This window comes from Podarcis tiliguerta, assembly GCF_965153285.1.
Source record: "Podarcis tiliguerta genome assembly, chromosome: 3".
Classification (NCBI taxonomy): domain Eukaryota; kingdom Metazoa; phylum Chordata; class Lepidosauria; order Squamata; family Lacertidae; genus Podarcis; species Podarcis tiliguerta.
In genome coordinates, this window is record NC_139536.1 from 44,787,471 (window position 1) to 44,800,599 (window position 13,129).

Sequence of the window (13,129 nt, forward strand, 5' to 3'; positions counted from 1 at the left end):
GGGGGGGGGCGCGTCGGGCGGATCTTTGCACCCCGGCGCCGCATATGCTTAAGATAGCCCTGCTTATACAGTGGTGCCCCACAAGACAAATGACTCGCAAGACGGAAAACCCACTAGACGAAAGGGTTTTCCGTTTGCAGAGGCGCTTCGCAAGACGAATTTCCCTATGGGCTTGCTTCGCAAGACGAAAATGTCTTGCGAGTCTTGAGATTTTTTTCCGCTCCCCACCCCCTTTTTCTAAGCCGCTAAACTGCTAATAGCCTTTTAGCAGCTAATCCGCTAATAGCGCAAATCCGCTAAGCTGCTAATAGGGTTGCTTCGCAAGACGAAAAAACCGCTCGACGAAGAGACTCGCGGAACGAATTAATTTCGTCTTGCGAGGCACCACTGTAGTTCATATTTGAATATTGTGTTCTTTGCAACTGAGATTTCAAACATACATATTTATGTATATGTATATTCATTTAAATACAAAATCTGATTAAATCAATACCATTAATTTTATTTATTTTTATTTTTTTACTTTTGGGCTGAGGGGAATAAGTTCTACAAGCCTGAGATAGCTATGCTGTCTTTTCCATTAATAGCATCCTATGTAAATAATTTTGGTAAGGAGTACTGAGGGGAAGATGAAAGACTTGTAAGTGCAGCTGATCCAATAATAAATGTCTTTAATATATGAAGACTGATGAAATACATGGCGAAGTTATGTAACATGAGAGGATTTGTGGAAGCTTTACACAGACAGCTTTGTAGGATGTGCCAAACAACTGTATCAAATCTTTCCTTTCTTTCATTTAGTTGTTTAAACATCTGTTTGAAGGAAATTTGAGCTTGAGACTACAGCAAAGCATTTCCTGAACGGTTTACTTTCTTTCTCTTTCCCCCAGAAGTAATTGGTTAGCTTACTCTTTTGCCAAAGATAGTGGATAACCGTCTAATAGTCTGATTCTGTGCATGCTTACTTGGAAGAAAATTCACTTCTGCCTCTATGGTTAGGCAAAGTGAGGTGAGTGCCTCAGGCCGCAGATGTTGGGGGCAGAAGTAGCAAAATCCCTGCCTGTTCCCCCTGAGCCCCATGACCATATATCTATTTTGGAGGACAGAGCTATGCATGTGATATGGCATGTCTTGTCCATTCTGAAACTAGCCTGCAGCTTTAGGTGTGGTGGAGAGAAAACTTACCAGTGTGGTGTAGTGGTTAAGAGCGTTAGACTCGTAATCTGGGGAACCGGGTTCGCGTCTCCGCTCCTCCACATGCAGCTGCTGGGTGACCTTGGGCCAGTCACACTTCTTTGAAGTCTCTCAGCCCCACTCACCTCACAGAGTGTTTGTTGTGGGGGAGGAAGGGAAAGGAGAATGTTAGCCGCTTTGAGACTCCTGAAGGGGAGTGAAAGGCGGGATATCAAATCCAAACTCCTCTTCTTCTCTTCTTCACCTTTAGTGTTGAAGTAAGATTTAGCTGCCAGTTCTAGGACTGGCTCTACTATTAGACAGAGTGAAGCAGCTGCCTCGAGCAACACATAAAGCAAGGTGCAGAGCAGCAGTGAGGTGTTGTAAAACAGAGCCGTGTGTGCCCTAAAGGCAGATATTCTGAGGGTTTAGTCCTCAGAAGAACAGCTTTCATGGTGGAAACAGTGAGGACAGGCTATGTGTTCTGTAGGATGCTCTATAGAGCAAGCTGTGAAGGCTGCTTTAAGCATTATTAGCAATTTTTTAAAAAATCAAAATCAAACAAGGCTCCCCTTTTCAGTAAAAATGAAATTTTAATTTAAAAATTTACATGAATTTTTGATTTAAGAATGGTAGAAATATTTTTATTTCTGACATGTTTTGAATACAGAATATCTCTAGAGTTAAATCCCAGATGTCAAAACCTAGCAGTGACTTGTTCAGTTTGGTATTGTTTTGTGTTTGTTTAGAACTCATTCATCCGCCAATGTTTTAATATCTTACTGAGCTCCTGATGTGATTGCCAAATTACAATCTTTGGTCATCTTTGGCTTAGTTTTTCGTAAGATAGTAAATCATCCTCTGTGTGAGCAGCATTTGCGAGAGGCCTCCAGTGTTTTGTTATCCTTGCAAATGTTGTCATTGCAGATAATTTCATTTCACAGCACCAGCCTCGGTTTGAGGGGAGGGGAGGAAGGGAAGTACTGAGTTTAAAGTATTCAAATCTCTTGATTAGATACTTCGCCAGCCTGCCAGCCAGAATGAGGAGATGACAGTGCTTATCCCAGTAGCTTTTGAGATCATCAACCTTCTGGCTGTTCCATTGGGATTTGGGGGAATTGTGTTGCAGTGACTTCAGTCTTTCCTGGAGGTTCAGGTTCAGATGGTGGTGCTTGGTCGTTTGTTTCATCCCTTAGCCATTGGCCTATGGGGTGCCTTAGAGTGTTATCTTGTCCCCCATGCTGTTAAACTGGGGAGGAACTTGTTTCATTTAAATTACTCCCTAGTCCTTAAATGTATTGTAGAGGAAGGCTTGGCAGGCTCTGGCTTTCCGCATTCTACTCAGGGTGGCCACAGTAAGAAAGGTAGCCCTGCGCAGAATCTTGTTTCTCTTTCAGGTCCTTCCCCTTTCAGTTTTGTGTAATACCCTTACCTCTTGGTCATGCCTTCTTAATAGGTTTATGTTTTTGCTCCAAATGGCCCAGGTTAACCTTGTTGTAATATAAATCCAGCTTGGAAGACTGAGGAGTCCCTCACTTACCGACATATTTTGATGCTTTTCAGCTTCAGCAAATGTCAGTAGGCTCTTCTGGTTTGCATGAGGCTAAACAATCTGAAGCTTAATTCAGATAAGATGGAAGTATTGTGGATAGGGAAACTCAACAAGCTTGGATAGTAGAATTCAACCAATCATTGATGGGGAGGTCAGACCTTACTACGGTCATTCAGGCATTAGGTAAAGGTAAAGGTAAAGGTACCCCTGCCCGTACGGGCCAGTCTTGACAGACTCTAGGGTTGTGCGCCCATCTCACTCAAAGAGGCCAAGGGCCAGCGCTGTCCGAAGACACTTCCGGGTCACGTGGCCAGCGTGACATCGCTGCTCTGGCGAGCCAGAGCCGCACACGGAAACGCCGTTTACCTTCCCGCTAGTAAGCGGTCCCTATTTATCTACTTGCACCCAGGGGTGCTTTCGAACTGCTAGGTTGGCAGGCGCTGGGACCGAACAGCGAGAGCGCACCCCGCCGCGGGGATTCGAACCGCCGACCTTTCGATCGGCAAGCCCTAGGCACTGAGGCTTTAACCCACAGCGCCACCCGCGTCCCTGTAATTCAGGCATTAACAACTTCCAAAAGTGACTACTGCAATTTTCTCTCTTTGGATTGCCTTTGAAGGCAGCTCAGAAACCACAGTTGGTGCAGAATACATCTGGCTTGTTTTTGGCCTGGCCAATTAGATTATATCATGCTGATATTTCACCAGTTGCACTGGTTGCCAGTACAATTTGAAGACAAGTTAAAGTACTAGTGAAAACCTTTAAAGCTCTAAATGGTTTGGGATCAGGTTAGAGTCCACTTGCACCCATACCAGCCCTACTCATATCCTAAGACCTATGAAAGAAGGCATGTTGAGATGCCCAACAGTAAAAGCTATTTGGCTGGTGGGCATAAGGAACAGGGCCTTTTCTGCAGAGGCCTCCCATTTATAAAACTCAATTCCACAATAAATCAGGAAGGCCCCCATCACTGAACTCTTTTTTTAAAAAGAGATCTAAAGACATACTTCTTTAGAATGGTCTTTGGGAATGAAAATGTCAAGTTGGCACCTCAGTTAGACTGGCTGGACCAGGTGTACAATGCTGGCTTTATGATACTTTAGTCTATGTTTGTAACCAGTCTCTTATTGTAATCAGAATCAGTAGTCTTACTACTGTATTTTAATTATCGTTGTTGATGTATTTTAGTGATTGTAAAATGCTTTGTTCTGAAGAGCAGTATATAAGTCATTTTAATAAAATCAATTGCCCACCCTGAGCCCCTTTGGGAGAAAGCATGGGATATAAATTAAACTAATTAATTTAAAATAATAATAGCAACTGTAACAGTAATAATAATACAGTATTGCACTACGAAAATGTATGCTCTATTTCTGGGTTTGATTATTTTTTCTACTGAACCATATGGAGTAGATTAAACTTCCAGAATCTAAATTTTGCACACAATGGGCAATACTTGTAGTATTCATTTTCTTCTTGAGAAATTCTGAAGCATTGTTGTCAAGTTCAAACAATGGAGGGAAGTAAAGAAAACTAATAAGGGTTTGAAGAAGTGGGGTTGGTGGGGGGATTGTGGGAAAAATTTGACTCGAGAGAAAGCACAATGGAAGAAAACACAGATTTAATAATGAGAGAATGGTTAGCTGATAAGCTCATGCAGAGTGAGGGGAAAACATAAAAATGAATAAGGGGAGCTGAGCGAAGAGATCAGCTGAAGACCAGAACTTGCATCTTGAACGTTGTGTAATTAACTAACTGAAGGGGCTATGAGGAAGAAAGGCCAGCAATTAGAAGTTTATTTGTGTCCCCATACAGCAAATTTTGTTGCCACTGAAGAGCAAAAAAACAAGAGAAAGGAGCAATCTTCCCTGTCTCCTAGGCATGTAGTTTGGGGAACAGGCCATTTCCTTTATATATAATGGTCTATTCCTCACCACATGCCCAGGAGACAGGGAGGATAACTTGTACAGTTAACAAGGATGGATGGAAGAGAGCTGTTAGGTGAAAATAATAATATTTATGACTTTGCAACAGAAGTATTAGTGGGGAAGACATTAAGGAGGAATGATTATATATAGGATAGTACAGAAGTGTAACCTCACGTAGAATTGTGAGCAAGCCTCATAAAAAGGTGGTCACTGAACAGCTGCATGTGACTGAACACACTAAAAGGAAGTTTGGGAAATCCATGGCTTAAAGAGAGTGAAAGAAATGACAAGGAAAAGTAACTGGCAGAGTGGAACCGCCAGATGACTAACAAACCCAAAGACCCAAGTGAGAAAGTGTTGAAACTGTAATAGATTTGAAGGACAAAATACAATTTAACTACTGGTGGCAATAGGATTGTCTGGGAAAACCCCAAACAGCTTTCAAGTAATGCTTGGGCTGTTCACAATTAGTGTGATTTCCACACCCAGTTTTCAGTGTGCTGTAATATAAAATGTTATATATTCTTAGCGTAGTGTTAGTTTTTATGCTAGAACTAACTGAAAATGTTGGTTCTAGTTTTATTTTTGTTTCATTCGCATTTCCCTCTGTTAAAAAATATTAAAATGAGTGTTCCTACCTTGTAGCTATTGAACGTGTCGTCAATCATTGTGTGACGGGAACACACACTTGTGACATCCCTCAGCGTGCCCGCTGCATATACTCTGGTGGCTCTTCTTATATCTGTGCATGTCTACCAGGCTTCTCTGGGGATGGACGTTCCTGCGAGGGTAAGTGGCATCATGAACCCCCCCCCCTTTCTGTCTTGTCCTTGGAGGCCTTTGTACAGCTTGGTTATCTGATCCTCAATAAATTGTTTTGGCTTTTTTGCTTTCTGTAACAATTTTTGGAGTTGGGAATCTAAAACCAGAATAAAGCAGTTTCTACACAGTCTTCGCTACACACATTTTCTCCACATTTTAATCTTTTCTAAAAACCTCTTTTTACTAGTGTTGTTTGCTGGCATTCATATGGAAATGTTGTTATTCCCAAATGCATGTGACTATCCTAAATCGCAGAAATAAACAAATCAATAGTGATAATATCCATGTTTATGAGATGCATCATAAATTGTCAGCATCCTCATTTGCATATCAACAGTTAAAAGATTTCTGATCTTTAGTGTACCATTTATAAAGCTCACCTGACTGCACATATCATAAAATATTTTGTTAGTGGAAATGCACCGCAATGCACAGTGTTGTTTTCCCAAGCTACCTATGTCACATTGAGTCCTTTCCTCTTCTAACATGGTTGTCCTAGTTTAGGTTACCCTAGTTTAGCACATGGCATGCTATGCATAGCTGTCAAATGTCCCTTATTTGAAAGGACAGTCCCTTATTCCAGCGCCATGTCCCGCTGCTGTCCCTTATTGATGGATGTCCCTTAAATGTCTCTTAAATGATGTCCCTTAAATTTCAAAGGAAGCAGCTCCTCTCCTTCCCTCCCTGCTGGCCAGGGAGGAGGGAGGCTCCAATTGTGTTGCTTGGCTGTGTTGCTCAACCAATAAGAAGTCTAAGAACGACTGGGAGGTGGAGCTTGCATGCCTTGTGTGTGGCTAGTTAATGCAAGCTGAGGGGTTTTTTGAATGCTGGACGCCATTTTGTTGCACGTGCTGCTGCAAACTTTGCGGTGCAAAGCCAGGCCGGGGAGCCATTTTAAGTTGAGGCTGCATAGGCCTTGTGGTGCATGTGATTCAGATTCTATTCAGTTGAACCTCTGGTTACAAAGTTGGTTGGACAGTGTTCTCGAAGCTACCAGCATGAGTTTGACCAGACTGCAGGAGGACAGGAAGACTGGAGTGCCTGGAACAGGTGAGGCTGCAGGTCCCTTATTTTGGCTGCTGGTCCCTTATTTTCAAGGCTGCTGGTCCCTTATTTTAAAATCTGTAAGTTGACAGCTATGATGCTATGTCCAATAGATTATCTCCTTGTCTTTTTGGCAGTCTGGTTGGCTTGCTGTGATTCTATGCTCTGGGACCAACTGCCCAACCTACAATCTGTTCATGTATAAAACATTGCTTATGAAACTTAAAACATCAGTTATTTGAATGGTGAGTCAATGGACATTTAAACTCATTATATCATGAAACTTTGACCAATGTGCGTGGTCATAGCTGCCCAACATCCTGGCTGAATGAGATGTTTGTCTCATGGTAGCATATGAAAAAGGATGCAGGCCCAGGTCCTTGTAACAGAGGACCTAAGGCTGACCTACATGCATATTTTTCAGTTCCTTAAAAGGGGTGCATCTTATAATCTGGCCTTTCTTTTCTTTTCTATTATAGATGAAGATGAATGTAAGCTGAGCCGCTGTCATCCGGATGCTTATTGCTATAACACACCAGGGTCCTTCAGCTGCCAGTGTAAGGCAGGTTATCGTGGGGATGGTTTCCAGTGTGTGACAGGAGGTAAATAAATGTTATTTTCTAAAAATCCTAGCAGAAGCAATCTGTTGAAAGACAGCATGGTGGAATGCCATTAAATGAACAGAAGTTGTTTAACAACTGTGTATTCTGATTTTTTAAAAAAACCTGAATTATTTTATCAAGCAGATTATTTAATATGGCGCTTTCCAGAGTTTATCAAGATTCTCTTTTTACTTTAAGACTTTTTACAGTTAAATCCTTTATACGTTAACTCAGAAATAAGGGCTATTGAATTTAATGAGATATATTCTGAAGTGAGTATAGGATTTCAGTTGGGAATCACATGTTTTTGAAAATTAAGCATTGCGTGAATTCTGGCTTGTTTTCTGAGTTAAATATCTCCTTTGTCAGCTTATGATTTTAGCTAATACATACTGAAAATTAAGGAACACTAAGAGCTACATAATCTAATCTGATCAGTTGGTGCAATAGAAAATATTCCATGCTATTTATAAGACTATCACATTCACTCCAGAAAGATGAGTGTTCTCTCTTCCATTTTGCTATTTGTTTTGCTGAAAAATTCTATCTTTCCTCTACTGTGAACTTGTTTGGAAGTAATGCTGTAATTTTGCTTTGCATTGTTTTGCTAATTATGTTAGATTTCCTTTTGGGTTGTTACTTCATTATTTTGAATTAAGATTGTGTTATCATATGGATTTCCTTCTCTGAATGAGGAGCTATGGGCATAAATCAGAATAGGGCATTAGGTTTTGGTTTTGTTTGCATTGTATCGTGCATATTTATAATTGGTCTGCTCAAAGGATCATGCCTGGAACTTAGGGTGCTGGATGTTGAATTTTGGAGAAAGAGACAATATCCTTTTTCATGTGAGAGGTAAGTATAGATAGAAAGGAAGGAGGTGATTTCAAGGGAAGAGAGAGGATGCTTTCCCCCCTAATTCCTATCCCTTTCTGACAGATGAAAGTTGTGATATGTAGACAAATAGCCTGCAGCATGTGTGTAATAATATTCTAGCAGAGCAATCCATACACCCATAATGGTATGTTATTTCCTTTGAGAGATTCAGATAAAATTAGGTTCTATTCTTCGTTATGCAAGTTTTCACTTCTTTGGAATGTCAAGAGCAGTCTTATAAACAGACAGTCCTATACTAGAGTACCTAGGATCAGATATAAGTTGATTTCTACAGGTGGAATGCAACAGCTGGTATGGTGCCAGTGCCCAAATTAAGCTTGAACATGGCACTGTCACAGAATCAGTCCTATGGAGTACTCTGTTGGTAAGAATCTCTGTCAGCTGCTCATTGATGCTCTGGACGCTGAGGATGGGAAAGAGAGAGGCCCTGTATGGCCCTGTTTTCATAGCAGCCTAACAGCTTTTCTGTCCCAGTAGAAGAAAGAAAACCTGTTCCTGTCTCTTTCAACATGTTTGGGTTTTGTAGTTAAGGAATAGAACATAGTGTTTCATCTGGGAAGAGCCATCCAGCTTCGCCTTGCTAACTATTTACTACAGTGGTACCTCTGGTTAAGAACTTAATTCGTTCCGGAGGTCCGTTCTTAACCTGAAACTGTTCTTAACCACTTTAGCTAATGGGGCCTCCCACTGCTGCCGCACTGCCACCGCACGATTTCTGTTCTCATCCTGAAGCAAAGTTCTTAACCCGAGGGACTATTTCTGGGTTAGCAGAGTCTGTAACCTGAAGCGTATGTAACCCGAGGTACCACTGTATTTTGCTGCAGTCATAAATGTCACTGAAGCTATTGTGGGCCTATGAGACTATATGTTCTACAGTGTCTGTGTTGTCAATACACACACATACACACACTTCATATATTCAGGTACCACTTTCAGCATCTCTAAATTTAAGCTAGGGAATTTTATTCTGCAAATACAGTACTGTAATAGTTTTTACACAGCAAATCTGCTCCTTGAAGTAGCTGTGGAAGTTGCCTGCAATTTTACATGCATTCATCACATAGCCAGCTTGTTAGCAATAGAGTTCCTGGTGTAAGCAGCGGCATTCCAGCAGCTATGAAGAATGTCTGTACTTCATTATTCCCTCACGCTCCATTGTTTCATTACAAAAAGAAACAGATGTCCAAAACTTGTCACCCCTTCATCTCCCGTAGATTGTGTTTACCAAACAGAAACAAACCCAGACTCTCTGGCTAGGGACTATGACCAATAGAAATCATTCACCGAAATTGTTAATGTGGGTAATCTAGTTCACATGGGAAATGCACTGGTGGCAAAAGTCCGTATCCTGTTTGTAGCGCTCCATGACCGAAGCAGCATTAAATGGATAGCACTAACAGCCTCCTAATGGTGAGGTGTTAATTTGCCTTTCTTTGAAACCACATAGGAGCATCACCTAAAACACAAAAGACTTTTTGGGGTAACCTTCAGCTACCTGATCACAGGTGGTGGTGGGGAATAGACTGGATCAGTGCACACACTGTGGACATTGTGTGTAGCATATGGTGGCTGAACTGGGCAGTTGTGCCCCTACCATAGCCAAATATACACAGTAAAATCTCGTGGTAGCATTAAAGTTGTCCTGTATACATGGCAAGTCACTTCACAGAACCTGCTCACCAGAGAATGGAGTGTTTTTTAAATGTCATCTGTGTAGTGGTTGTTGCATGTCTCTGTCCCACTGTTTGTTTAAAACGTTTGCTACAACCTTAGTAAATGCATTGTGGCTTAGATTTTGGCTTGCCTAAACAATGGGATGAATCCTGCCCCTCCCGCTCCAGCAGCTTCTAAGATCAGTCTTCTGACGTTTTACTTTCTAGCACCATTTCAACTGCTACTGATTATTCAATAACAGTCCACAAGGCCTGCAGTAACCCAAGAAACCACATTAATGGATACAGCATATTTTAGGAGCCCTTTCTACAGCTCTGAAGTGCTTCTGGGCTGCCCTTGTGCTTGCTCTAACATTCTACAGAGGGTGACATGTGGCTCTCCTGCCCCACCGCAGCCTCATTTCTGCTAAACCATTGGTGGTACAAAGGACAAGAACTGAAAATGTCATTGGGTGTGCAACTGTCTTACTGACACTTAGAATTAGATGCAAGGGGACAGAGAGGGTATACGCTGTGCCGGTGCAGGTTAGCTGCACATTTGCAACTGTCTGCATAACTGTGGTTGCAGAAAAGCAGCATTTGCAGCTGAGGCTTCATTGCCTGACTTTGTTACCCAGACAGCTGTGTTATATAAAGTTTCTGTAAACCTACAGTGCTTGCACAGTGTTAAGTGAGAAACTTCCTCCCACAACTTATTGGAAATGGATAGGAGTTCATCTCCCTGCACTTGATCACTCCTAAGTGCTGGCCAGCTGTTTGCGAACCATCTTAATTTCTAATGCAACCTGTATGAGCTTCACTCCACCTTTCAGAACTCAGGGGGAGCAAATTTGGCTAATATATGTTGGCTAGAATCACTTGTATGTAGAACATCATAGAAATTCACCTTTTTTCTTTTTGTTTTGTTTCTTATTTACAGAACAAGAAAAGACAAAATGTCAGCGTGAACAAGAACAAAGTGTGGCTTTTGGTCCAAGAGGAGCCAGGCCAGTTGGCTTCTTTGTTCCTCAGTGTGATGTCTATGGGAATTATTTGCCAACTCAGTGCCACTCCAGCACTGGATATTGCTGGTGTGTAGACAGAGATGGGAATGAGATTGATGGTACCAGAAGTGGTCCAGGGATTCGACCTCCATGTAAGTTACGTTGCACCTAAGCCATTAAGCTACTGCAACAATTTTCCTCATTCAGATGCTGTTTTATTGGGCTCATAGTTCAGACATATGCCTCTCATACAGTGCTGTTCCATTGTTTCATATGTGCTTATGCTGATATGCTGTTCTTGCTATTAAGCCATGTTCAAAGTGGTGACATAATGAAGCAAGCAATGGCTATTATAGCCTTCTAAATAAATCAAAAAATGTTTCTAGCCTGCTTGCCCAATGTATGACTCTGTTAGTCATGTGGGTTCCCCCCTGCCCCCCCCAAGGGCAACAAGCCAGAGCTATCGGCAGTGACTTGCAAATTATATGGTGATATTCAAAGGATGTTTATACAATTAATAGTGTGGCATTCCTGTAAAATGTTCCATATGGAGGCACCTTTTAGAGAGTGCCCAAACTATAACTGATCCATGGTACAGCTACTAGGTGCTGATTGTTGTAGGATGCACGAAGCATATAATACCAGTTGTACAATATTGTCACTGGCTTCCAGGCCCAGTGGCCCTTGAATTATGCTGACACTGGGCCTGTCCTTTCTGGTTTTATTAATATGTAAGTTAGTTAGAACCATGGACAATAAGGGAAATAATTTCAATATTTAGTGGTGTAACATGAGCAGCAGGAATGAGACACAGCCCTAAAGGAAAGAAATATAGAAGACACTGCCTTATAATTGGTTGTTCTTTATACCCATAAAACATGATCCTGATAAGGCTAAGCACTTTTAAAACCTCATTAGTTTCATTGAAAGAGACATGCAGTATAATTCTGTGCACCTTTATTCATAAGCAAGTGCATAGATGTCAGTGCATTCCAGGGCTGGCCCAAGACATTTTGGCACCTGAGGCAAACCATAAAATGACACCTCCCCACGAGAGATGCATCCCTTGGAGGCCAGATCTGATGCCCCTTTGGATCCTGCAGCCTGAGGCAGCTGCCTTGCCTTGCCTCATGAGTGGGCTGGCCCTGGTGAGTCCTAAGCAATGTTGCATAGGATTGCTATCTCAAGCATGTGCTTAACATCATTTGAAATATGTAGCACTTAAATGTGCTAAGCGTTGCCTGGATTGTATCCAGTTTATATTAGAGTAATCTTGCCTTGCAGATGCAGTTTGACCTTATTGTGTTTGCGCAATCTTGACTGCCTGTGTTTTCTATCATTTGTCAACAAGGTCTGGGCACAGTTGCTCCTCCTGTTACAGTTGGACCCTCTGTAAAACCAGATACCATTCCTCTGCCTCCAGGAACACACTTACTCATTGCTCAGAGTGGAAAGATTGACCATGTCCCCCTGGATGGGAATGACATGAGGAAATCAGATGCAAAAGCTTTGCTGTATGTGCCAGTAAGTATCCCCTGAACTTGATGTAATAATTTGCATTAGTGAAAACTGAGGATTTTAGCTGAAGACTTATACTACAGAAAAAAATAACACTTCAAATCAATATCAGGAACAGTCACATGGCTTAATATCCTTTGGGTTTTGCTGCTGATTTTCCTTTCTTACTGATGCTTTGTTTTTATTTTTTACTTTAGATTAGGCTGCAGCTGCTGGGAAAGGGGGGGGGGGATGAAGATTCTGAAATCTTGAAGCTGGGGTCACAATTCTTTTCGTATTAACAAAGAGAGGTCCCCAAAGAAATGTGTGTTCCTGTTGCACAATATTTTTACAGCCTTCCCCGCCTCAGTGATAGCGTCTCAGGACTATTATAGACAAACTTGTACTGTATTTATAGCAAATTTTATTGGCTTTCTAAGCAAGTCAAAACTCCCATCAAACTTTCCAGTGTTTTAAACATTGTTTGACATTCTTAAATTTTAGTTGGTCATCCTGGCTGGCTATAATAGTTTATGTGGGTTTTAAACATTCTCCACTGAGCTCCCCCTTTATCTTCCTGTCCTTGATATTCTCTTCTTCCTTCTGCTGTAGATTTTATAATATGTCCCGATAACTCCCTGTGCTCTGGTCAGGCTTCTATACTCTTCCACGTGTTTCTTTTCCAGCTGTTTCCTTATGCCTGACACCAGTGGGCAAGTAAGTCTCTTTCCCACTTTCCACCTTCTCTTACTGTTGAATGAAGCCTTTTGCTATGCAGTGTCTAATTTTGCCACTTGTCTTTTGATTCTTGCACTTTTTTTATCCATAGTGATTTCAGACTGCACACATCCCCTGTTCATTCTCAGTATTCTGATTAGATATTCTAGTTGTATTTGTGGGTATTTCTCCCATCCTGTTGTGGGAGTTGCACATGAGAGTAGCAAAAAGATGCAAGGAA

The 13,129-nt window shown here is 41.6% G+C and overlaps 1 protein-coding gene across 4 annotated transcripts in view; it reads left to right on the forward strand.

The window, feature by feature from the left end:
* NID1 (nidogen 1) overlaps positions 1-13,129 on the forward strand; it is a 54,973-nt gene that overhangs the window by 25,041 nt on the left and 16,803 nt on the right. For all 4 annotated transcript variants that reach the window (XR_014509646.1, XR_014509647.1, XR_014509648.1 and 1 more), the window contains exons 11-14: positions 5,299-5,442; positions 6,999-7,121; positions 10,611-10,826; positions 12,026-12,198. Coding sequence is in view for 1 of the 4 variants with exons in the window: in XM_083433889.1 (XP_083290015.1) it covers positions 5,299-5,442; positions 6,999-7,121; positions 10,611-10,826; positions 12,026-12,198 (656 nt within the window). In the remaining 3 variants the exon portion in view is untranslated. The remainder of the gene's footprint in view (positions 1-5,298; positions 5,443-6,998; positions 7,122-10,610; positions 10,827-12,025; positions 12,199-13,129) is intronic.